The following is a 26,531-nucleotide window of genomic DNA, read 5'->3' on the forward strand; positions in this document are numbered from 1 at the left end:
TCCAACTCTACAGGTTAACTCACAGATATACTGACACAGTTCCACAGAACACACAACAACGAAACACAATCACATTTATCCCATACACCCCCCATTTTAGTTATAATCCGTGTCTCGACGCAATAGCGCTCCGCATCCATTTAATATTGCGTTTACAAAGTCAAGTAATATTATATTGACTAGGTATTTTATATGTTTATATTTATTGAATGGAGGTAAAAATATTAAAATACATCAGTACTAAAATAAAGAATTATAATTTACTTTTTACCGTAAAAGCGTTCTCGTAATAATTATAAAATAAGTAAACTGAGCAGTGACCTTCATCTATTGTGCGGTTACTATTTTTTTTTTATTACTTAAATTTATAAAAGAAAATAATTTCAATAGGCCGCTGTTTGTGTGATCGTAAAGCGATATGAATGGATGACGATAGAGCGCAGAGGCACGTAGCGTTCGAAAGTTCTAGAGTGTGAGAATAATCGGCCGTGTTGTCAGGTGAGGAGCGTGAGCCGCGCCCGCAGTCGTGGTGGGGCGCGGGGGCCGCGGGGGTCTCGCTCATGGCGCCCCCCGCCGCGCCCCGCCGCCCCTCTGTCGTCCTGCCCGACCCGCACTCGCCGCTCGGCTTGAAAAGCGAGGTAACTATCATCTATTGAACCAATTAATTACGTTCAACAAATCACACAGCGTTGTTCTTTTAATATGTTTATCTACACCCATGCTTTAAAGATTCTGAAACAGTTAGCTTATTGCCAACATTAAAACACCCAATGTTCTAATAACCATTACATTGTCCGAACGAGTGTTGTAATGTTGTACTGAATTTCATAACAACACTCCAATTTTTTTTTCAATCCCTTAATGCTCAAAGAGTTTTAACAGACAGTCACATTCTTATTGCTCGATGCGTGGTATCTGTATGAATTTCAAAAATATAACATTTTCACTTAGGCGCGTTCCACAGTACCAGAACGTCGCGCGCCGTATAATGTTTCAGAATCTTTTAGAGGATTCATATTATGGGTGTAGATAAAGTCTTGAATGCAACTATTGATAATTAGGTATTAAAACACGCATGTGATACTATTTTCACACTCTGCTTCGCCTCGTGAGTTAAATCCACATTAGTGTTGTAATACCCCTTATTACACAACAGTTGCATAAATAACTAATGTGTGGATTTTGACCCCAATGTTTTTTTATATTCATTCCGTAACCTATGCAAAGGTGAATATTTTATACCGACATTCTGACATTGACAATCAACAATGGCGGTCGAGCTGCGGCCGCGCATAAAGTTGTGTTCTGCGTAATTTATACGTTGTAATATGCGATTTCTGTGTCTATTGAAAATTAAAATCGTTGGATTAAGTTGAGTCTTGAACATTTTGAACTAAAATAAAATTTATTACTTTTTTATGTAAAAAGAAAAACACGGTGTTTAGGCTAAACATGTAAATATTAATAAAATAGCATTATTTTCACATTATGATGGTTTCAAAGCAAAAAATTATCTTGTATATTTAAGCTGTTATTTTTATTATGCGTTGAATAAATTTTTCCCGAATGAATAATATGTAGTATGCATGTATGTTTCATGTTAATATAATCAAATCACGAAGTTCCCCCGGGGCTCGGTAGAGGTTATGGTCCTTCATGAGCCGTTTGACATACTTGTCTGGCTCCTTCCGCCATCAAATTATACATAACATCAAGCCTTTCATACAAGCGCTATTGTTGTCTGTTCTCTTAATCTTTATACAGCAGAATGAACGCCGGCTCGAACTTTTCCATCACCTCCTTTCACTTCAGCTCGATTTATGTATGCAGTCAATCTCTTCCTTCATCCATCCTGTGTACATGACCTAACTACTTATTCTCAATAACTGACACTACAAATATTTACTTCATTTATTTTATTTAAAAACTATGTAAAAATTATACAAATTTTATACTTAAATTATTTTAAAAACCGAAAACATCGCCGACGAAATGTGTAATTTCGCACCATGACCGATTGTTATAAGCGATACTTAATAGAATAGACTTTGAACATTACAACCACCAAGTAAGGTGTTAATTTGAATGAATGTTATTTGTATACATTTTTGACGATCTTTTATTAAGCGATTGTGGATTTACTTGTATACAGTAGTTACGTCAATATTTATACGAGAAATACCATTGAAATTGCAATATTTTACATTTAAAATAACATACCTTTGAGAGCCTAAGCACTCTTAAAAAACACCTTAAAATAATGTGAAAATTGTAAGACCAAACTGTGAATGAAGAAAAGGAAAAATTAATTGATCGTAATTATTGTTATTTCAATCTGTCATTGTTTTACTGATTTACCTACCTCTCCTAGGTTCCACGAACCTTTCAGCGAACCCCAGAATAACTTCTAATTTTTTCACTCATGTGCTTTTAGGTACAGCTGGAAATAGCACTTTTTTCCAAAACGTCAAAAAAAAAGTCTATGGCATATTTATTGAACATCGAATAATAACTATAAAGCCGTAGATGGTGTTCGTAAGGGCTGTGTGCTATTTTTAATACAATTTGTTATGCATAATAATGGACAGTTGGATGCCAACTGACATGTATGTTGGAATAGCATTACTATATAAGTACATGTCCGGTGACATCTAAATGACTGTTCTAAATATGCCGTATGTTCGATATGAAATTTATGCAAGGCTCAGGGGAGAGGGGGCGCCCGTTAATTACGGAAGGTATTCTAGGGGGGGACCAAGCTAAATCTTTCCAAATTTCGCTTAGGATCGAGGGGGTGTTGGCAAATTCGCGGTCAAATCACGTAATTATTTTTCTAGCAGACCCGGTGTAAACTTGTGGGAACAATTATTTCTAGAATAAAATATGGCCAAATCTGGCACGAGCCCTGCAGAGCAGCTATGTAGCGCTTGATTGTTTAAGCGCTATCGGCCAGCTTATACTTCATTTGCGGCGCGAGCCAATATCCACCTGGAGACTCTTATACTAGCCTGCAATACCTTTGTCGAGTATCGGAACAGTCAAGTCCATTGTAATTGTCAATTTTTCCATCCGTATTCGCCGCGCGAGCCAATAATACAATCGTCCCAACTGCGCGAACAAGTCTTTGCTAGTCTTCAATGAAAGTAATAGAACAAGTTCTTTTGCATTTTTCTTGATAATCCAACACGTTTTCAGCCAAAACAAACATTTTGAAGAATTGTGGAAAATCTTAGTATATCTCACCAAGATGGGAGGAGGACGAGGTCGAAAAATTGACAATAATTAATGGACGCCCTCAAAACGCATCAACATAACTATTCAACGATAAACTACTACCCTGGTTTTGGGTGCTCTGTCACATGGAAGATTAAATTGCTGAAGATGTTTTTTCATATAAATTTCCTATTAACAGTTTTTTTTTTCATTTAGAAAAATATTGAATAGTGAGCGTAGTTTGATCGAATGAGGCAAAGAAAGGCACGATAAATAATACAAAGACTAATATTTAATGAACCTGAATATATTATTATTTGTGCGTACTTACATTGCTATATATTATAATACATTGAACAAAAATAAACCAGTGAGCCTATCCGGTTAGTAGGCGTCAGTTACATTAGTGGTAATTGGGTCGGCACAGGTAGCTGACGAGTCGAGCCAGCAGTCGGGTGAGGGCTGCGAGGAGCGCGAGGAACTCGGAAGCGACAATCTGGCCGTGATGGATCTGCGCCTCAAGTCGGAGAACATCGCCAGAGACACACAGACACAGGTCTGTCACATGACACATAACTATTGACTAGCATTATATATTTGAGCGCTTTAGCATGAACTTAATTGTTGTATTTTTATTAATGATATCAAGTTAGTACCCATGTTAATAAACATCTTTCTCAGCAGGTTGGCTTCGTAAGCGGCTACGATTCCATAAAACTATCACCGACTACCTCGTCAAGCCAACCGTCTTCCCCGATCGCCTCTTTCCATCAACAGCTGCAGGCGATACAGAACCAGGTGCAAACTGACAAAATGGTTGAATCTGTGACTGCTGCCATCTTCAACTCTGACAGCGGAGGGCAAATTTACGTTGATCAACCAATATTACCTATGAATCCAATGAATCAAATGCAACAGCTTATTTCGAGTAAGGCACAGATGGATCCATTAGAAACGGACATGAAAGTCCTTAGCTCAGAACTTTTGATGTCAAGCACAGCAATGCAGGCATCAGTACTGCAAGCAACAAACGAACAGCGGCTCATGGCTTACAACGAAGTGCATCAGAATAGAGAAGACAGTTACAACCCATTCAGAGCTATGACCAAAATGGAAGCGTCACAGTTCGAGCAACGGCTGGCGCAACAGAGTGCGCAAATGGAGGCCCTGGTGGAAGACGCTATGAAAGCCACTGCAGCAATACTTCCGTCCGACGCGGCTAAACTAGATGAACTCGTAAATTCGACAGTGGACGACCATCTGTCTGGTTCAGCGACGTCTCCGTCGGCGGCGTCACACGCTTCAGACGTCATACTGAGTCCCAACGCAGCAGTCGTGCAACGTAATTCCGCCACAGAAATGCTTGCACCTATGCCATCTTCCGCCATTTCCCCTGATGTTATTCTCAATCCCCAAGTATCACCAAGTCTTCTTTGCGAGAACAACCAACGAATCGTCCTCCCCACCGGTCCTTCTCAGGAAGAACTTATGATGATTTCTGATATTCCTACATCTGTAAAGACACCTCCAGCTGCCGTTAAGTCTATGATTTTGAATGCAGCCGCCGAGATTCTGACTTCCGACACGACAATGAATGCGTTAGTGACGTCTGCTATAAACACCGCCAATATCTTGTCCACGGAGAGCGCCGGAGGCAACGGGGCCATGCAGACGACCGACGCGCAGCCGACTGACGATGCGACGTCGGAGACTCCTCTGTCCCAAGCAGTCAGCCAGGCCGTGACTCAAGCCGTCAGCCAGGCCGTGAGCCAGGCAGTCAGCCAAGCGGTCACCCAGGAGATGACCGGCCCTGTCCAAGGGCTGACTGATATGAGTGATCAGGACCTGCTCTCTTACATCAACCCCAGCACCTTCGACCAGGGTGAGTATTATAGCATGGATTTTTACTAGTGAATCCGTATTAGTGCCGCTCTTTTAAATACAGTTAGTAACCATACCTTCGTAGTACGATCGAATTTTGTACAATTTTTAGAAGAAATTTTGATTTAATGTTAAAACGAAGATACAGTCCCAGTATTTATTTGAGTACTTAATAATTATCTAAGTATTTCTATTATTAGGAATTAATTTATGTTGATATCGGATTGTTTCTGTTTTTCCAAAGTTAAATTTAAGGCTTTTTTGTTAATTTAGGGAATATTGAAATTTTACAAATTAATTATTCTTGTAACAACTGCAAAATTACGATGACTAATCTCAGAATTTAAATAAACCTCAGTATGGGGTGAGAGTAAGTATTAAACCGCCATATTTTGCAGTGTAAGTGTGACGACGTGGGAACGAGAGAGTGCGCGCCGTGGCTCAGTGCATTTCATTCGTTTAGTGAACTTCCACGGGCTCAAAGCAGTTTTTATGTGAATTTTTAATTAGCCCTGACACTATAATTTCTTAGTGAGTGATTGAATGTACTGAAACGTTATGATTCTCATATTTTTAATTATATGTTTGTGCGTTTGCGTTTCAATTATACGTGAGACAGTATTACAGGGCTAACAAATGTTAAAGATACGTTATTGTAAGGCCGCGTCCGCGCACGTGCCATGCCAGTGCGGACTGCTTCGTGCGCCGTTATAGAGTATAATAGTCTATGGTGGATGACAGTTGACACAGGTAATTAGATACGATTGACAGACATGGTTCTGTTGCGTCGGTGTTGCTATATTATAATATTGTTACTAGTAAATCTTATTATAGTAGGTATGTTAGATAATGAGATGTGTATTTTGATAAGAACAGCTAACATTTCGAATTTTGTGTAAATATTGAATAGCTTTGTTTTTATGTTATTTGTTGTAACGAATGGTGTAGTGTGCTAGTTAGTCGGTAATTAATGTTTTTGAATTTTCCGTTCTAACATATCTTAGCCTTATTATACTCGTCTCCAACAAATTTGTAGTCAAATTCAATTATTTACATTGTTAATTTATAAAACAGCGTAGATGTAGATAGATGCATTTTTACATTGATTTTTAGTTTTATTAAGTTAATAATTACAATGTATAGTGAGAGAGGTATAAGATGAAAATCCCACTATCAGAGTGTTGTATTGACTTTGAAGTATAGGTAGTTTTGAACCCCGTGTAGGTATGAAACTCGTAAGTACGTGCTGACTGCGGCGGCCTCTACAGAGTAAGCCAGCCAGTCGGGACTCACTAGCGAGCAGCGACGCACGCGCGATTTGTTGACACCTACTTCACAGTTCCGACCGTGATTTAAATATTTAGAAACATAAATAAAGCAACGCATATTAAAGGTTATTGCGATCTAAATTTAATTTTTTAAGCTTTCTTAATAAATCGAGTAGTTGTGGTTTCAGAGCCGTCTTCAGACAGATTTTGAAGTTGACCTCCATTTTAGAAGGAGCCCATTTGAAAAGGACTCTACATACATAAGAAAGAGTCGTTATGAGCATGCAAGAGCGTAGAACAAGAGTAGTGATCATTAGTAAATACCACACAATGTTGAGTATTGCTGATAAAGTAGAGAGCCCGGGTTCCAGATGTTGACCAAAGAGAATTTAAACACTAATGTTAACTGTGGATTGAGAACATCAAAACTGATGAAAATTTCACAGACAATAACTCAGTCATTCGATTTATGAATGAATGGGGTTGAAACCTTACAGGGCAGCTGATATAACAACACAGTTTGAAAGGTTATCTTGACCATCCCATACTTAGGTACTGAATGACCAATATACTACACTTATTTATTAATTATAATTTAGTAAATCTTCGTATATAACATCTGATATTTTCAAATCATTTTCCATGCCCTTTCAGAATTTATATGAAAATTAATGTTTTTCTTACACGCCTTTTATATAAACTTAACTTATAACCGTCTATGTAACGGGATCCTTGGATACGATTTTCAATCCACTTTAAAACTACGGATTGATGTGAAACATTGCAAACTTATCAAGGACCGATGACAATTCAGTAATTTTTCTATTTTCCCATGTCCTATTTTACTGACTGGATCATCAGGAATAGCGATATTGTTATGCCCGATACCTGGTAGTGTTTTGTTTGCCAAAGACCAAGGTTCGAGCTAATACGTTACTACAATTTTAGCATCGTATTAAGGCTAAAAAATTAAAAATAAATTGTAATTTAAAAATGTTATCAATACACAGAATTCTAGACTGATTGATATTGCGATATTTCTCAAGTATTTTATATTTGACTCTCATACATGGAAGTATTTTCGTGGTCAAAGTTTTGGGAGTACCTATGAAATCATAATCAATGTAAAAATGCCTTTAATTAAGAAATGTTATTTTTTGTCGTAGTTTAATGTAAATTTAAGGAACCGCACTGATGTTACTATATGAACATATTAGATGCATAAATCATTTTCCTAGCAAAAACAATCGTTGAAATGACAGAATGTCCCCCCCTGCCCGCACGCTGCTAACCGCTCGCGACTGTATATCACGCGAAGTCTCAAGGTAACTGTTGCGGGTCACGCCTAAATAGCATTCGATGTGCCATCGTGTGTTATATTTGATATGAATGTGTTAGAGCCGTCCGCCTAGTCGTCCAATCAATAGTTATTGTTTTGAGTGAGCTGCCACTTATGTTGTTCAACAAGCACTCATGACTGCGTAGGACACGATAAAACAACATCAATTAAAATGAATCACTGCCTAAGTAATTGGTAACGTTGGCTATAAGGTGCATTTTTCAATTCAAATATCAAGTATATAAGTACTTTATAAATACCTTCATTGAATTGACGAACCTCAGAGCTTTATTATTATAAAATAATTGGTAGCAAAAAAATGAGCTATTCAGAACTTATTTTCAGTAAAAAATAATCGTTGCCAATATATTTACAAAAAGGCAATCGATCTATATCCAGGGCCCACGTTAAGTGCCTTTCTACTAAATTTGAAATAAAACCAAATGTTGCATTCCGAATTAAATATTTACAAAGGAAAAACTATGACTAAATACACATAAGTGTCCCAAGGACCATGTCAATACACAAAATTATCTGTAATTGCCAAAATTATACTCAAATATTTTGGATCTTATATATAGCATTATATTGAGCTAAGATACTAAATAATAATCTTTTTGAAGTCGAGATTCGCGAATCACTTTTGGCATCACTGATGACGTTGTTAATATGTTGTATCATATGAATGTTATATTTTATATAGGTATTTAATGTTTTAAAATATTTAAGTAGATTAGAATTGTAAGTAAATGTCATATAATATTGTTGTTCATGTAAAACGATCACAAAATATGTGTAAGTAGTTAACAGTCTTCCAAACGAAAGGCACAATTATTATACAACGCGCTCTGCAACGAATATATTTGCGGGTAGGTATCATTAATATTATTGATTTATAGAAAAAAATTACAGGCAAGATAAATGATTTTTATGTTTATTAAATTTAATTTCGGACATATTTCAACTTATGAATTGTTTGGTTTACCAAAAATAAACTGTCGTAATTTATTTGCAGTATATTTTGTGTCAATGACCAACTTGAGCTGTGCCGTGTATATAATTACATACCTACACCCGAATGTGAATATTGAGCGGAGATTTCGTCGTTTCTACTTCAATTCAAATTGTTCTCTTTGTTTAGGATCAAAATTAATCGTTATATGCTTACCTACAATATTAATGGTTAACCGAAATTTAAGATATGTACATACATAAGTAAGTATATTATTGTCATTAAATATAAATAAAGTGACACCGCTCAAAATTCGCTTTTCGGGGAATGTGTGTACCATTTCAAAACATTCAGTGTCTGTTACGAGCTGCATAGCTGTTTAGATTTGAGATTCCCAAGGGAAAGATTTTATTATTGTTGGGACACCAAAATTATTGCACATTTTTTTCTGTTTGAAGCGTGAGGTACATTTTTACAAAGGTTGCATAGTAAACTTAATCACTCTGCCAAGCTGTACCTAGTATTTGCAGTGTTTTCTATCAATTATGAACCGTTGAGTATTTTTACAAGCGCGCGTTAGTCATTATTTTAATGTAAATAATAAGTCTGTCACTCTACAATACACAAGTTACAGCTGCTGACTTTTTTAAAATTTTGCGTCGGGAGTAAGTACAGTCTGCATATTGTTATTACAGTCTGCATATTGTAAGTACGGTCTGCATATCGTAAGTACGGTCTGCATATCGTAAGGAACAGCTTTAGCACGGTTTCATTTAAGTTGTAGTCGTCACTCGAGGTTCTCAATATGATGAGTGCGCGTCCAGTTCAGACATGTCGTATTGAGTAATGAGTGTTTGAAATATGTTTGCACGTCTCCTGGATCTCTAGTCGGTCTGAATCAATGCAACTTGCCGAACATTTACGATATATTGTGTTAATTGTTTTAATGTAATGAATAAATGTTATTAAAAAATGTATTGGTATTTTATTCATAAGATTCCTATAACTACAGATAAACCAGACTGGCCTCATTTTTTGCTGTCACAGATGTAAATATAATTAACGCAAACGTTGAAGAATTATCGTCTACATTGAATAAAATCTTGTTACCAGCTCATAGCAACAGAAAAGCACTTCTCTTTGCTTTAGTAGATGTTGTGAATGGCTCAGTGACTACGCAGAGAAGATCGTCGATTTAATGGCAGGAAACTTGAGCAGCTGTGCGAAGGATACGGTCGATTGGCTCAACATGATGCAATATTATAGGAAGTCGACTTAGATAATTTAACGTCAAAAAAAAAATTGTTGGGAGCCCCTATTTTCAGCAACTCATGTACACTAAAACAAAGCGAGATAATTATCGCAAGTGTAAGTAGCTTATCATGCACAATTAACTGTTAAACTTGGCCTATACAGGCCAAGTTGCTTAACAGCTAGAGACTATCTAGACGTATAAATTATCTATGGTCGGTGATTTGTGCCTTGCAGTCACAAACAGATCGTTCTTGACTGTTTGCTACGCTATGTGACACATTATAATATAAAAATTTCGAAATTAAATTAAAACGGGTAAAAGAAAAACGAGCATAGAAATAATGCCATACATTTAATTAAATTGATTCTATAACTAATTAATATGAGCACGATTCGCACCTCATTACCTAATTGAACCTAGACAAGCCCGCACTGCCTTCAATACCGACCCACTCGCAACCCAAGACAGACATTGGCGACAATATTGAGTTTGTGTTTGGCTAAACGAGCTTAATATTTAAGCTTGTCTCCGTCGTGTACACCAGTCTAGCGAAACTCTAAGAAAAAACCGATTATATGAAACGTGCAGTAATTGATAGATTGACAGATGACGGCTGTAATCTTGTAAAAAACGGAGTAGACCGTAATCCACTACGTTTTAAGCAACTGAGTGCCAATTGTGAGATTTTTTACCTATTCAATCGCATTAAAGGTAACTACGATTTGTATGGCGTCGAAAGAGCGCTATGATGTTTTCCTCTACATTCACTAGATGGCGCTCTGAAAAAATCTGACACTTGGCACTCTGTTGGCTTTCAAACTTAGCCGCATTATACTTCGTCATATTGTAATTACTATTTCAAACTTATGTCAAATCTCACTGCACGTTTCATACTAAACTTAATTTAAATTTTTACTTAGGCAGTATCCGCCTCTTATCACATCTTCTTTGATGTACACTATTCGCATGTCGTGGGCGTGTGGTGCAAAGAGGACTTTCATAAAACTATTATTTAAATACGATTTCATTTCAGCCTTGCAGTTTTCTGTTAGTTTAAATAACCAATACCAGACAGTTCAAAGAATGGGAGGAAAACATAATGCTTTTTTATATAAAATTCAATCACTTTTGCTACACGCCTACAAGAGTGTTTTTACTACCGGGACACTTATTGGTCTAACAAAATTAATATATTATATTTACAGCAACATATTATTACATATTTTCTAAGAAAATCACACCGAAATGCCCGTGAATATAGCTAGCTAGCTAGATATAAACTGAATTATAATGTATAATAATAAACGTAAACAATATAAAAATAAACAACACAACTACATACATAGATGCACTAAACAGAGAATAGAATAGATTTATTGTACGAAAGTACATCCTGTGTCAAATCATTGTATGACTCGACAATTTCATAAATATATAGCGACTAAGTGGCGGTGCCCCATGGCTCTAACACTGATTTGTTTCTTTGCAGAAAAATAATGTCTAATAATTAACAAATACTGATTCTAAAGACGTAACTAATGATATTATGAAGTCTTGAGCACTGTTCGGAGTTGCTCGCTCTGTAACACGAAATACCCGGGCAACAGTAGAGTGGATCTTTTTTTCTATTAAAATAAGGGCCGAGACGAGCAGGACGTTCAGCTGATGGTAATTGATAAGCCCTACCCATTACAATGCAGTCCGCACAGGATTCTTGAAAAACCCAAAAATTCTGAGCGGCACTACAATTGCGCTCGTCACCTGAGACATAAAATGTTAAGTCTCATTTGCCCAGTAAGTTCACTATCTACGGCGCCCATTAGACCGAAACACAGTAATGTTTACACATTACTGCTTGGGCGCCGTTGTGGTACCCATAATCTAGCCGACTTCCTGTACAAAGGAGCCTCCCACTGGTAAACTGTTCTACGGAATGCTACGTTATTGTATCATAAATAAAACTTCAGTAATCTCATCTGAGAGTGAATTTTTATCACGTGATACCATGAATGAGTCGCAAAGATCGCGCGCGGGTCGGACACGGCAGTGTCTCGCGACGTGAGCCACGAGTCACGCGAGCAGCCCGATATAGACTATATACCTAGATACGAACATAAACAGAATGTACAGAACATGACGAATACTATCAGAGTGACGGCGACCCACGCCGGCATCGTACCTGAGAACAAAACACGTCATTTTAATTGAGTTTTCTAAAAATATTTCGCAGAGTCTAGTTGCCGGTCCGTTTGGAAATAAAAAGGTGAAGAATGACTCTTTTGCTCACCATAATAATTCCATGTTCTCCAACCGAAACAGGATACAATAGATCAAATAAAGTATTAGAGTCAGTCAACTGAGCAATTGACTTCATTCCAAGACCTTCGACAGAACTAGCAGTACCGACTACCGATATCAGCCTAATTCACTAAGGAGCCATAATTTCACTAACTATACTACTATCACAGTATTCAAGGACTAGCAACAAGATTCGTGAACAAGGATTGAGAGACTGGAAAAGCCTCTCCAAATACCACACCAAAATACATTCATATTCATTCAGATCATTGTTGAAAGACAGATTGCCAAGACACAGAATAAAGAAGAAATAAAGAAGCGTGCGATGCAAACACCAACGTTACAGCAGTATACTGACCTCGAGCCGGCAGCGTGTGCACCACGAGCCGGTTGTCGACGGAGATGGACAGCAGCGCGGCCTGGGCGTCGCTGATGATGGAGGGGCCGTAGCCGCGCACCGGCAGGAACTGGAGCCCCGTCACGAACATGCGGTGGGCGCTGTTCACGTGCACCACGCGCTGAGCGAACAACAATATCACGCTCAAACATTTGTAACATCGGTTATAGTAAAATAATAGGGACATTCCACCCTCAAAGGTGTCCTAAGACGGCTAAGGGATTGTTCAAGTGGACGCGCGAATGTTGGGCGCTGTTGCTATCGACGTTGTGCAGGCCTAATGAAAAGTCACATACGCTGAACTATAATAGCAATGCCTTCCATTGTCCTACAGTTGACACGTTTGGAAATGGTCATTACTAAACGCTCCGTTAATAAGATCAGACAGTTGACTCATGTGAACACTAGTCTTTTGGTCTATTTTGGGTAGATAGGTACTTGCGTAGCATTTTCTGATTCCGTTTGTTATTGTGGGGAATTGCTCTTAGAGAGATCTAAGAGCAATACATAATCAAGTTATTTATTTATTATTACAAGGAAACATAATAAACACATCACAATAATTGAACAATATAGAAAGAGATACAAAATATAAATATAGATGCGTCTTAACACATGTTTCACAGATACAATAAAATACAAAGAGAAAAATCAAAGGTATACAGTTACAAACGCAAACATTCACAAATTAAATTAAACTTGGGGCAACGATAACAACGATTTTAATTTTAATTCAAAACCATGTCTGAACACAGCGGGCAAGCACGAAAATATGTCGAAGTCAAGAAAACAATTGTTATAAGATTAACACATCCTGTGTAATGGCGCACGAAACCCATGTTGATGAACATCCTAACTAACCCTTCGGTCATAATATTATATAAATATAATGTATGTTGGATTAAACATTACTGAATTGAAGAATAATTGTAATTTGAATTAATTCAATTCAAGAAGAAAGAATATATTGTACCTATGTATCATTTAATAAGTTAGCTAGTATTAAGAGCTCCTTCATAGGTCTTGGTATTCAATTTTACAATAAAATACCAGACAGACTAGGAGTCATCATCATCATCAGCAGCCGGAAGACGTCCACTGTTGGACAAAGGCATCCCCCAAAGATTTCCACGACAATCGGTCCTGCGCTGCTATCATAAAAAGTATTCCGGCGATCTTAACCAGATCGTAGGTCCATCTTGTGGGGGGCCTACCAACACTGCGTCTTCCGGTACGTGATCGCCATTCGAGGACTTTACTGCCCCAACGGCCATCTGTTCGTCGAATTATGTGCCCGGCCCACTGCCACTTCAGTTTCGCAATCATTTGGACTATGTCGGTAACTTTGGTTCTCCTAGGGATCTCATCATTTTGGACTTAGGACTCACTGCGCACAAATTTAAGAAGTATTGTAAAGCTTCTTCGACAACGAAGACTTATAAAGCGTAGTATAACAGGTTATATAGAATGATAATCATGCATGGTTCTGCACAGGCCACCTAACACTGTATAGTAGTATGTATTAAGCAGACAATTTCATTATCATATGATTTAAAAGATGGGCTGGGAGTTTCTTGTCAGCCATTCTGCCCATGTCAAAGCCACTTTACAGCGTAGCTTGATGACGTTCACCAAGTGTTGTTGCAATATGTTATGTTATTGTCATTACCTATGATAAATAAATATATTTCTATATTCTGTAGGTATGAGTAGTTTTGTATTTCGTTTTGAGAGTATGTATTGAGTACCTAAATGACGAAACGGGTATCGAACAAATATTATTATTAGTAACCATCGTTAGTTTTAATAGTTTTAGCGCACGTGGCCTACTTCTGTAACCCTAATTTCATCGCATATGAATTCACTAACCTGTAAACTAAATGCGATGAAAATATCAACCGATCCGCTAAACATGGTGCCGACGCCCACGTAGCGGCCGTCGTCGCGAACGGCCAGAGCCGACAACGACTCCGCCACAAGAACAGCCCGCAGCGGGGTCCCGGCGCGGCCCTCCCACAGTTGCAGCAGGCCTTTCTGCTTGCCCGACCGCGACAGGGGGTTCGCGATCGTGAACATCCTATAATGGTTCGGCTTGTCTTCTATCATACCAAACCTGAAATTGATTGAAAGTCAAAAACCCATTCCAAAAATACTGCCTCAGACCTGAGAAGAATGGACGAATTTTTTGGGATCTAGTTGTAAAAGCATATACATCGTCCCATAAAAGACTTACTAACTCGACTTAGCCGAGTAGTAGGCATTATAAGTTTGGCTGTTCCTGGTGTTAGCGTTATGGTTATGACAGCTTCTTGCAAATTCATTTATGTGCCTATGAACATACATCACATTATCAAGAATATATTGAGAAGCAACAGTCAAGATGTTAATTTCTTTGAATTTTGCACTCAATGATTCACTAGGACCTAGGTTATAAATAGTGCGAATAGCTCTCTTCTGCAACACAAATATTGTATTAATATCGGCAGAGTGGCCCCATAAAAATATAGTTATTTACCACACAAAAACCTCCTTAAGCCGCCACCATTACTGGACACATTTATGAAAAATAATTCATCACAATGGCAAAAGTTTATCATTAATAAAGCCATTTTATTTTAAGTAAGCTAGAGTTAAGGGCTCCTTCATGGGTTTTGGTATTTACTTTTACAATACCAGACAGTACACTAGATCTCAGTAAGCACAAATTCAAGAAATATATGAATACTTCTTTGACATACAAGGCTTACTATAGTAAAACAGAATATATAGAATATAATGACGCATGGTTCTTGTCTGAGTCTAAAATTATATAATATTAGATTGAATCAGCTAAGTTGTTGTATGATTTAAAGATGAGCTGGCAGGCTTTCATCACCATATCATCAGTTCTTCTCCCCATGTCAAAGCTGATGACCTTTACCAAGTTTTGTTGCAATTAAATCTTAATAAGTATATATAAATTACGTGACACGTTGTTTGTCCGCGATGGACTCCTAAACTAATGAACGGATTTTAATGGGGTTTACTTCATAGAGTGCAATTTGATCCAACTTGAGAGATAGGATAGTTTTTATTTCGATTTGGGAACCAATAATTATTTTTACTATCAATATTTATGGACGCACGGTTTGACAGTTCCGTTGTGATACAATTTCATTATATCAACAAGGAGCATTTTTTACGAAATAATTCTTGATGTTTTGAAATATTAGCAAATTCCTATAAAACACTATATTTTTATTATCTACAGAACAACGTCTGTCGGGTGAGCTAGTAAACTATATGTATCACACGACTACAGGAAACCATTAAAACATATCAATGGCTGTTATTGTGTGCGCTCGTACAATTCACGATTTTAATAGGCTAGGACAACTTGACCTCTCCGCTACGATAGACTTCTTACATTAATACACTATCATTGATAAAAAAAATATACTCTGATTCATTTGAATAAATACTTTTTCATATATGATGGTTTCGCGGTATTCGCCTGTTTAATTTAGCCTTCATAACATTCAAATTTACTTGGCATACATATTTTGGCATATACTTGGCATCAGGAGGCAATTAGGCAGTGCCTACCTCGTTAAGAACCTTAATAAATATAGCACTAGTGTTAATATCGCCTCGTGTGATAATAGTTGTTATCACATGAGTGTTTTAATAACTAATTATCAACAGTTGCATGCAAGACTTTATCTACACCCAAAATATGAATCCTTTAAAAGATTCTGAAACAGGTTGCTTACTGCTAACATTAAAACAGCCAGCCGTCTTAGTAGTAACCTAATATCATCCATTACTGATTATATACAAATAAACTCAAGAATTATTTATTTTAGTAATAATTTACATTTTGTATAGAGCAATTATTAAAATTCACTTGAATATTATGTTCTTTTGAAGCGTTTTAAAAATCCGGCGGTGTGCTGTCAAAACTTGAATCGTTCATTTTTTCAATAATAATGGCGGGGTTTCGAATAACCTACTTTGTTTAACGGCGCGCCACGTTCTGTTAGTGTGGAACGCGCGTAAACGAAAATGTTCTTTTTTTGAAATTCATACAGATACCACGCATCGAGCAATAAGAATGTGGCTGTCTGTTGAAACTCTTAGCGCATGAAAGTATCGAAAAAAAAAAGGAATATTGTTATGAAATTCAGTACAATATTACAACACTCGTTTGGATGATGTAATGGTTATTACGACATTGGGTGTTTTAATGTTGGTAATAAGCTAACTGTTTCCGAATCTTTAATAGATAATTTAAAGCATGGGTGTAGATAAAGTTAATTTACTACCTACGGAAGGCAGTCTATAGTTGCATATATGAAGCAAGTAGCGTTTCATACAACTTATGTCATACTGTCGGACTAAAGCTCAACTATGACTATTTAGATCTACAATACCTACCTTGCTAGAAAACGATTGCACGCTCCTGCTTGGCATATACATTACCTACTAATGCTTTTGGAAAAAACTAATTTCTATCGCGTTTTTATAGTTATACTTTCACTCTGCGAGACTAACATATATTACTAGGTATATAGAAGTACCTATTTGTTGTGGCTACGAGAAATTCATCTTAAATAAAAAGAAATACGAAAACTAAAATAGCTTTAGCTAGACGGACACTATCTTTATCCACGGCGTGACGTCATACACGTTTTTCATCAACTTTAAAGAGTCAAAACCCAAAAATAATATTAGTGTTAGATTTTGATTGTTGTTTAAAACAGGCTTGTTATAATTTTATGATAAGTATCAAATTCAGCACACTAGGCAGTCCTGCCAAATGCGAGTCCACAGAGTAGCCATGACCAATACACATTAATCCTTCTTATATCTTCCCTTTCTTGGCGTGCGTCCGTCCAGAATGGGATGTCACGATGCCAACTTTTATTTTTATTTTTATGGAATAGGAGGACAAACGAGCGTACGAGTCACCTGGTGTAAAGTGATCACCACCGCCCACATACTCTTGCAACACCAGAGGAATCACAAGAGCGTTGCCGGCCTTTAAGGAAGGTGTACGCGCTTTTTTTTGAAGGTACCCATGTCGTATCGTCTCGGTAACACCGCACAAGGAAGCTCATTCCATAGCTTTGTAGTACGTGGAAGAAAGCTCCTTGAAAACTGCACTGTGGAGGACCGCCACACATCCAGATGGTGGGGACGATATCCTAACTTGTGGCGTGTCGTGCGAAGGTGGAATTCGGCGGCAGGAATCAGGTTAAACAGCTCTTCGTAACACTCCCCATGATAAATGCGGTTGAAGACACACAATGAAGCGACGTCTCTACGCAACGCCAAGTGATCTAGCCGTTCACAGAGCACTGGGTCGCCGACAATTCTGCGTTGCACGCGGTCAAATGGATCGAGCTGATACTGGGGTGCGCCAGACCAGAGATGACAGCAATACTCCATATGTGGCCGAACCTGCGCTTTGTAGAGCGCTTGAATGTGGGCCGGTTTGAAGTATTGCCGTGCTCTATTTATTAATGGCTGACAGGCTTGCCCTGCATGTTTCAGTATGACACACTCTCTGTTAACCCTACTTAAACATTTTATTGAGATAAAACCTTTAGATGCGAATGCAACAGGCAACCACTAGTAAACCTATATAATATCCCACTTCTGACAAAATCAAGTATTTAAGTTTAACGAAACAAATAGTACACACATTGAACATACTTGCATCTCCTAAATAAGTATTTGGTTCCGCCGGGAGGCTGGCACGTGAGCTGCAGCAGGGGCGGCGCCTTCTCGTCGGTGCTCCACACGCGGGCCACCCCGTCCTTCGCGATGCTGACCAATCTGTTATCGCACGGACTGAAGTCTAAGTCATCCAACTGGAAATAGATTTGTTTTTATTTCTTAGGTGGGCTTAAGACATAGGCCATCATATTTAAGTTCGAAATGTAATGAGAGTAAAACACTTTTTAAAGGGTTAAAACGCGCGTTGTGGTAATTGTAATTATGTTTATCTAATTCTGAAACAGTTAGCTTATTGCCAACATTAAAACACCCAATGTTGTAATAACCATTACATCATTCACACGAGTGTTGTAATGTTGTACTGAATTTCATAACAACACTCCTTTTTTTCGATCCCTTCATGCGCTAAGAGTTTCAACAGACAGCCACATTTTTATTGCTCAATAATATATGAAATTAATAAATATTAAATAATAATTAATGATATTAGGTTAATACTATGACTGGCTGTTTTACTTTTAGCAGTAAGCTAACTGTTTTGGAATGTTTTAGAGGATTTATATTATGGGTGTAGATAAAGTTTTGTATGCAACTGTTGGTAGGTTACGTTGGTAGTACATTAGGTATTAAAACACTCATGTGATACTATTATCACACTCGGCTTCGCCTCGTTTGATAAACCCACATTCGTATTTTAATACCCCTTATTACACAACAGTTGCATAAATAACTATCATCTACACCCGTGCTTTAAATCCTCTATTAAACATTATAAAACAGTTAGCTTATTGCCAACATTAAAACACCGAATATGTAATGAATACTAGGACTGGCTTTTTTTAATGTTAGCAATAAGCTGTTTCAGACACTTTTTATAAAGGATTCATATTATGGGTGCAGATAAAGTCTTGTATGCCACTGTTGGTAATTAGGTATTAAAACACTCATGTGACTCTACATATTTTATATTGACCCACATTCCTGTTTTAATAACCCTTATTACACAACAGTTGCATAAATAATTCTAAACTGAAAAACTAAAATAATTGATTTTATCATCTATTTTCTCAACACTAATACTTTATAATTATATGATACTAGCTGTCAGACGCTGTTCTGTCAAAAGAAAAAAAATTATGTAGTCTAAAGCCATCGGAAATGTGAAAATTAAATATAATTAGTTAAAAATGAAACAAAAACATATGTGTAATGATCATACCCTTCAACTACCGTTTTTAAAGTATTAAGATGCCATGAAGATATACATTTGCCATCGCGGGCGGGTAGACCTATATAATATACACAATTCCACCATAAATTAATTGTTAAAATATCTCAAAGAGTTAAGACAGTGTTTTGGTTGAAAGCTCCCAGACGGCTTACTTTTTCCGACACCTCTAACAAACATCGTAAATGTATACAAAAACTTAACAAGTTACAAACTAAAACCTTCCTCGAGAACCACGCTATCATCCTATCCATTGGTGTAAAGAGCATGAAAATCAGTGCAATAGTTTTTGAGTTTATTGCGAATAGACAGACAGACAGATTCGGCAGAGGACTTTGTTATATAATATGTAGTCAGCACATAAAACAATTGATAATTTTTTCACAAGAATAAAATCTTATCTCAGTCATCATTTCTTCTTTGGTATTGAAAACAAACTAAACATTGACTAATTCTCAAAAACTATACATGGCTAATAAATTAAGTGTAGGAAATAATAAATTAATTTACGTGTAATTGTATCAATAAAATAACTCCGACCGAAGATTCTATTTTAAACGAAATTCAGGTTTTTTTTTACATCCTCTTTAACAATGTTTGTAGCAAGCATTCTGTCCAACGTCATAATAAAACAGTTGCAATAAAAAAGTTTATATTGTCCAAAGCGCTAAGTTAAGATTAGAAATAATTTTAATGGTGGTGAAGTATTCTTAAAATTTCCCCCCATTTTCTTAATTTTTCTTTCCTTCTCCTGACAATAACAAACACAACAAAAAAAGAATTAGCGAAATCGGTCCAGGCGCTCACGCGTGATGGCGTAACCAAGGGAAATAGGGATTCATATTTATATATATATATATATATATACTTCGAATAATAACGCTTACTCATGTTGACTAGGCCCAAACGAAATGAAGCAGTGTCAATGTGGTCGTTTATGACCACATACGTTTCCCGCCGCGTCAGTGTCATTCTGTCAACTTCCAGGACAATCAGTGCGCGAAATTTAATTGAAAAATGACTTACTGTGCAGTGTAAGGGTGTCAAAGCGTCTCATAATAAAAAATATGATAAGTAAATCACATTTCACACCTAAATAATATTTCACAATTTTTAATATAAGCTAATACATTCGTCAAAACAGCAAAATATTTTGTAAGCAAAACAAACGCCATTAAAAAATATGTTGCCAGCTATGAATGTACTATATACCCCGAGTTCCTCCGATGGGATAGTTTTTTGTGTATATTGGTTAATTATAATATCTATATTGATAGGAGGGTATAATGTACGACGCCACATGATGTTATAAGTATTCAAAGTCAAAGTCAAATAATCATAGGCTTAAACCAAGCGCTTTGAATAGTCACTAGAAATATTTCTTTTAAATTACTGAATTTAAAATATGTTCGGAAAAAGTTCAGCTCGTGAAAACATTAACGGCCACTCTTTTTAACCGACTTCAAAAAATGAGGAGGTTCTCAATACGTCGGTATGTTTTTGAAGTGAACTAGAGAGAGTGAGAGAGTGAGTTCTTTATCTACGTATGAGAGAATTTTTATAACAAATTGTCACGATTTTCGGTTACGCGTCATTTTGTTTTTTTTTAAATCCAACATGGCCGCGCGCAAAAATTATTATTTCAACAGTATGGATATCGTATCCGAGGTTCTCGAGGGTTCAGAGAACGAATTTGGGATCATTTTTGAAATCTAAGATGGCCGCCGCGCAATTTTATGATTTCAACAATATGGATATCAAATCCAAGATTCTCGAGGGTGCAGCGAACGTTTGTGTTTTATGGAGCCTACTCTGTTATACAGCTCAAAATTTAATTTAATTTGTAAGCAAAATTTATGAACTCCAATCCGCGAGCTGTCTGGTTCCGTCCATCTTCCACTTAGCTAACCGTTCGAGTGATGCTTCGTTCGTAAATCAAGATTTACGAACGAAGCATCACTCAACCTGAGTGTTGACCAAGACATATCTTGATATGTCTTGGTCAACACTCAAGTTGTGGCTCCATCTACAGGATCTACTTTACAGACGATAACCTGCTCAACCCTAATAATTGTATATTAGGAAATAAACTTGAGATGTCGCTCTATCAAATCTAAGCAATTTGTTATTTTTTTAGTGATAACAATACAACAAAATTGTGTAATTTTACCAATTTAAGTTAGTCAATCCCAGAAGTGAGGGGTGTCACATAAAAAATAACAAATTGTTTAAACAAAAAATGATTTAGAAGAATTAATAATTGTGAATTATTAATATTTCGACACCATGTTATTGATATCATATCTGTGTGCACAATTGTTTTAAAATGTATTTCAGTAGATAAGCAAGAGCTTTGCACTACTATCATCACAATTGCTTAGTAAGGGTCATTAACATGGCAATATTTATCAACAATGCGTGGCAAACTAGTGTTTATGTCTTAATCCATATAAAAGTAAAATGTATTTATGGATTTATATCACTTTAACTATTTTACAAATAATATAGGCAATTAAAAACATTTCATTATCTACAGCCCAAGCAATTTGAAAGAGAATTACAAATGAGAGCATACACAATCACTTAATTAAAATTATTTTTAGTCAGGCCTTGGCATTTAGGTTAATCCAACGATTGAATAGTTTTTGTCCCCTTAATTTATTTATCAATACGAAGTAGATAAGTTATTTATTATAACAATGATCTATTAGCCGGGTGATATTATAAACGGAAAATGGAAATGGAAAACATAGACATTGAGTGTGGTTGAAGAAAGATAGATACTCTGGCAATATGGTGCTGGAGTCTGGACAATGATGCTTTGTGTATCTTGGAGCAATTTCGCACAAAATTCTCAATAGTCCGGGAACTAGATATTAACCAATGTTTATCTGCCATAGTTTATTTCACTAGTTTTCTCCATATTCAGTTATCAAGCGGAGACCTGGACACTGATAAAGGTCAACAGAGACCGAATAGACGCCTTTGAAATGTGCTGGAGAAAAATGCTACAGATTCCATGGACTGCCTTTCGCACCAAATATCTATTCTGAGAGAGATCAAATATGATCTTCTCTGAACATGAACTTCCACATCGCCCTTCATGAAGGTAAGGATTGCAGCAGATGGAGGGAAATCGTATGGGAGAAACAGATGCAGCGGGAGAGTCACAACCCTCAGTAATGAGGAAAACGACATGAGGAGGAGGATCTGCCATAGTGCAGACATGCATATTCGCCTTTTTTGGGCATAAATAGAGGCAGGGTAGCCAGTCCATAGAACAACTTATTATACAATTTGTAATTAAAGTATCTCTTGCTAATCTAAACAGTTTGGATCAACAGTTTTGACATCTCAAGTCAATTTCCTAATATGCAATTATTGGGGTTGAGAAGGTTATTGACTGTAGATTCTGTAGGTAGAGCTACAACTTGAGATTTGATATATATTATCGTCCTGGGTAAAGTAGAAGGCACTAGATGACTCCACTGTATGGAAGGTCACCCATACTATGGACCTTCAGAGAAAACTTTGTGAAAACCACAACTTTTCTGTCATTTGTCAAAATTAGCAGAAGATTCAGAAAAAGATTTTTTCACATAAGAAACACAAGTCAATTGATTTATGTACAAAATAGATGAATAACCTCTTTAGTATGTCCTTGAAGTTCAAACAATAATTTCATTTGGGGAAAACTCCACACCCTTACAATTCCGTCCACACCTCCCGTTGCCATTAGTTCTCCACTGGGGCTGATAGTTACCACCCGCTGTAGTGGATCCTCACTGAAAGCATCAATTTATTTATTCTAAATTAAATTGAAGTGTATAAATCAAAACTAATCACAATTTAAAGCATTAGTTCCCAATTCAGGTGTATCCTGAATTACTTGCCGAAGGTCTACATTGGTGTGAAGAAGTTAAATGTTTGCTTGTTCAGACATGGAATGGGAGGAGATACGACTTGTGATGGTGTCCATGTAATCTCTCATCGACTTGTTTGATCCTTCATCAATATAAATATAAATGCCAAGGATAAACATTATTTTTTTTTCCAGTATTTCAGAAAGAAAAGTGTATTGATCTTTGTGTTTGCCAGTGTGAGAAAACTTTACTTTTTTGGCATCCACTCACAGCACAATCGATTTATTAATTAAGTTTTAATGAATTGTCACATTTTTTTTGGAAAAGATTAATTCGTGGCTGGAACTCCGCCGCAACTCATATTTCCATAGTTAGATCTAATCTTCTTGTTTTTTTGTCGGGTTTTGAGAATATGGTAGAATGTAGCTACATCCACCAGAATCAGCTAAATTTTGAAGTTGGTCTATGAGAAAAAAAGTCTGGGAGCATCTGAATTTAAATGTTTCACTTTAAATTAAGTTAACTTTTATAAATTGCATGCTAGGAATAGTGCTGGCAAAACATGTAAGCTCTTATTATTTATTTAAATTTAAACACCATTGTATACTATGTTTTTTGCAAATAAATATATTATTATTATTAAAGAGAATGTTAACTTTGAGTACCACTAGTGGGAGGTTTTTTGCACAGGATGCTCGCTAAGTGGTAACCACAGCGGCATCTTTTGCTGCCATGAAACAATAATAACATTATTGTTTTGGTTTTAGGGCTGTAGCTAATAAAATTAATGGGCTAATGAGACTTATGTTGATAAGTGACTAGTGCAGTTGGTGTATCACTTAGATTCTTGAGTTCCATCAAAAATCCTGAGAAGCACTGCATTGAGCAGGCTGTTTTACTTACCATAAGGTATTGCTCATCTTACTTATTTTTTATAATTTTTTTTTTAATTTTATTCAGGTCCAGCTAGCAAAGGGACAAATAATATTAGTTACATTATCAAGCCTACTCAAGATATAAGTAATGATTAAAATCTAATAACCTTAGTGCATATTATACCAATGAACATAATTAAAGTATATATTGCATACATCTTTTATCAAATTATTGTTTTTATTTTAGATATTAGCATGCCCTTGATGAACCCGAGCAAGATATAGGAAGAATTCCATTATTTGAGAGATTAGAACAGTGAATTAAACAACATTCTTATTATAAAGCATTAATCTTGAGTTATACTGAGAGAACATATTAAAGGGTCACAACATTTAAGTAAATAGAATAATGTTTTGAACATTTTTCCTTTAGTATCATTTATTCTCTTTCTGAGAACTACAAACTACAAACCATAAATTATAATGTATTTTATGAGAAACAATAAAGCTATATTGTTAATAAATATTATTATACCAATCTCACCAAAAATCTGTTTGTACACTATCACTTGGCCGGATTTCAAATGATATTCTTTTTTCTGTTGTATTGCAGTTACTGTCCATTTTTGAGATGTTGTCATTCTCAGACACCGTGCGCCGCCGTCGACGGACTAGGCCATTCTCAGCTCTAAAGCTTCCTCTTCGCATCTCTGCAGTATCAACCATGCGAATATTCACTTTGTAAAGCTGGCAGTGACTCTCTTGTCCAGCCGCTAAGTATGTTCGATTCTGTATACTTCGGACTGAGCAATTCATAACTACATTTGGACCAGTTTCATGCCTCATCACCTCTTCGGCAACAAACTTTGTACCATTGTGTGAGAGTTCAAATATTTCCTGAAAGAAAATAATTTACAATCGACAAAAGTTGTGTTACAACGTACAAGCACATATTAAATTTAAACTGGCTAGAAATATTTTATTATCAATCAAATACTAACGAATCCATTTGCTACGCCCGTGTTCGACGCTCCACCACCACCAGCAACAATTACGTGCCTGTTCGTAAGTGTTTGCAGCGTATAAAGAGGAAAATCGACCTTCGCAAGTAAACCATCGCCTCTATTGCGAGCCATTTTGATATAGGAACAAATAGCATTTCATTTATAAACACACACCATCAATTAAATATCAAGCGCTACAACTAACAACATGATACTTATTTTTATTAAACATTATCAATGAAAACAAATTGAACAACAGCTGTAATTCCTAGATTTCGAAACTTCCAAGTTCCAACATGACAAAAACTAAAATCAAAACACACGTCAGTGATCACGGTAAGTCGTCATTGCACTGACAAGTGACAATTGAATATGGACATTCGACTTTTGTCATTTGTCAATATGTTACACTGATTTATAATAGTTTCCACAGATAAGCCAACATTTACATATCAAGAATCTGACTCATGGACTTGAGAAAAGATAGGTCGAAGTACCGTCGTGTTGGCTTTGGTTGACACACGTGTGGTGTTTTTCGGAGTGTTTTTTTTGTTGAAAAGTGGCCGGTTTTTGTGTTTTACCTATTGTTTATTGGTGGTGGTGTAATTAAGTGTGTTGGGAATGGAGGTAGAACCCCCTCTGATTCCACCAGACCCCGATGGGTCTAGAAATACGTCTCGACAGGATGCCTCCTCTCGGAAGCGGCATGTCGAATCCGATGAGCCCGCTACAGAAAGCGGGAAAAAATCAGGTTTAAATCCACCCCAAGCATCCGTACAAACTATGTACACGCATCCTTCGTTCGCTGAAGGCCCTAAAGGTTACAGTGGGGATGACAAAGGTCCGTTTATAGTTCACGTTTCCAGGGAGGTCTCGGACCCATCTGCAGGCACATCTATCATTGGAGTGCATTGAAGTTTGGACTGTTCCTACACCAAAATAAATTCACGCACATTGTTAAGGACGGTGTTAAAAGTGTTGGCCGCAACAAAGTAAGTGTCGAATTTTCAAACGCTCAAGCAGCTAATGACTTTCTAAGTAACCAAATTCTGACTTTGACAAAATATAAAGCAGTAATTCCGACTTTTAATATTACTCGGATGGCCCTAGTCCGAGGTGTCCCTGTGGACTGGTCTATGGAGGACTTTGTCGAATCCCTAGAGCTACCGATTGGCTGTGGCGAGGTTTTGATTGGTTTGATTGGTCTCAGGATAATATATCGTATATAGATGCATCG

The 26,531-nt window shown here is 36.8% G+C and overlaps 2 protein-coding genes across 3 annotated transcripts; one reads left to right on the forward strand and one right to left on the reverse strand.

Annotated features, from left to right (window-relative positions):
- The first annotated feature begins 3,431 nt into the window (after nt 1–3,431).
- LOC126979760 (uncharacterized) lies at nt 3,432–7,214 on the forward strand. Of its 2 annotated transcripts, none has more exons than XM_050829279.1 (3): nt 3,432–3,769; nt 3,895–5,095; nt 5,453–7,214. In XM_050829279.1, the coding sequence occupies exons 1-3, from the start codon at nt 3,719–3,721 to the stop codon at nt 5,473–5,475; spliced, it is 1,275 nt and encodes a 424-aa protein (XP_050685236.1). In that variant the 5' UTR covers nt 3,432–3,718; the 3' UTR covers nt 5,476–7,214. The 2 variants fall into 2 exon arrangements, with proteins under 2 accessions (XP_050685236.1, XP_050685237.1); XM_050829280.1 differs by having other exon boundaries at nt 3,433–3,769; nt 3,898–5,095.
- Nucleotides 7,215–10,242: 3,028 nt separating this feature from the next.
- LOC126979758 (prolactin regulatory element-binding protein) lies at nt 10,243–25,634 on the reverse strand. Its single transcript, XM_050829278.1, has 7 exons — nt 25,292–25,634; nt 24,835–25,187; nt 23,199–23,337; nt 18,301–18,458; nt 14,473–14,716; nt 12,565–12,724; nt 10,243–12,087 (listed from the first exon to the last, which is right to left on the reverse strand). Exons 1-7 carry the CDS (start codon nt 25,424–25,426, stop codon nt 12,002–12,004), a joined length of 1,275 nt encoding a protein of 424 aa, XP_050685235.1. The 5' UTR covers nt 25,427–25,634; the 3' UTR covers nt 10,243–12,001.
- Between the last annotated feature and the right edge of the window lie 897 nt (nt 25,635–26,531).

This window comes from Leptidea sinapis, chromosome 4, assembly GCF_905404315.1.
Source record: "Leptidea sinapis chromosome 4, ilLepSina1.1, whole genome shotgun sequence".
Lineage (NCBI taxonomy): Eukaryota > Metazoa > Arthropoda > Insecta > Lepidoptera > Pieridae > Leptidea > Leptidea sinapis.

What these genes read in the sequence shown, in the direction of transcription:
- LOC126979760 (XM_050829279.1), top strand. Translation starts at nt 3,719, where the DNA reads ATGGATCTGCGCCTCAAGTCGGAGAACATCGCCAGAGACACACAGACA. An exon ending in CCAGAGACACACAGACACAG is followed by an intron (nt 3,770 to 3,894) that starts GTCTGTCACATG and finishes CATCTTTCTCAG; the next exon opens with CAGGTTGGCTTCGTAAGCGG. An exon ending in CCCCAGCACCTTCGACCAGG is followed by an intron (nt 5,096 to 5,452) that starts GTGAGTATTATA and finishes AATAAACCTCAG; the next exon opens with TATGGGGTGAGAGTAAGTAT.
- LOC126979758 (XM_050829278.1), bottom strand. Translation starts at nt 25,426, where the DNA reads ATGGCTCGCAATAGAGGCGATGGTTTACTTGCGAAGGTCGATTTTCCT. An exon ending in AGTGTACAAACAGATTTTTG is followed by an intron (nt 23,338 to 24,834) that starts GTGAGATTGGTA and finishes TGATGCTTTCAG; the next exon opens with TGAGGATCCACTACAGCGGG. An exon ending in TCATCGCATTTAGTTTACAG is followed by an intron (nt 12,725 to 14,472) that starts GTTAGTGAATTC and finishes TTGTTCGCTCAG; the next exon opens with CGCGTGGTGCACGTGAACAG.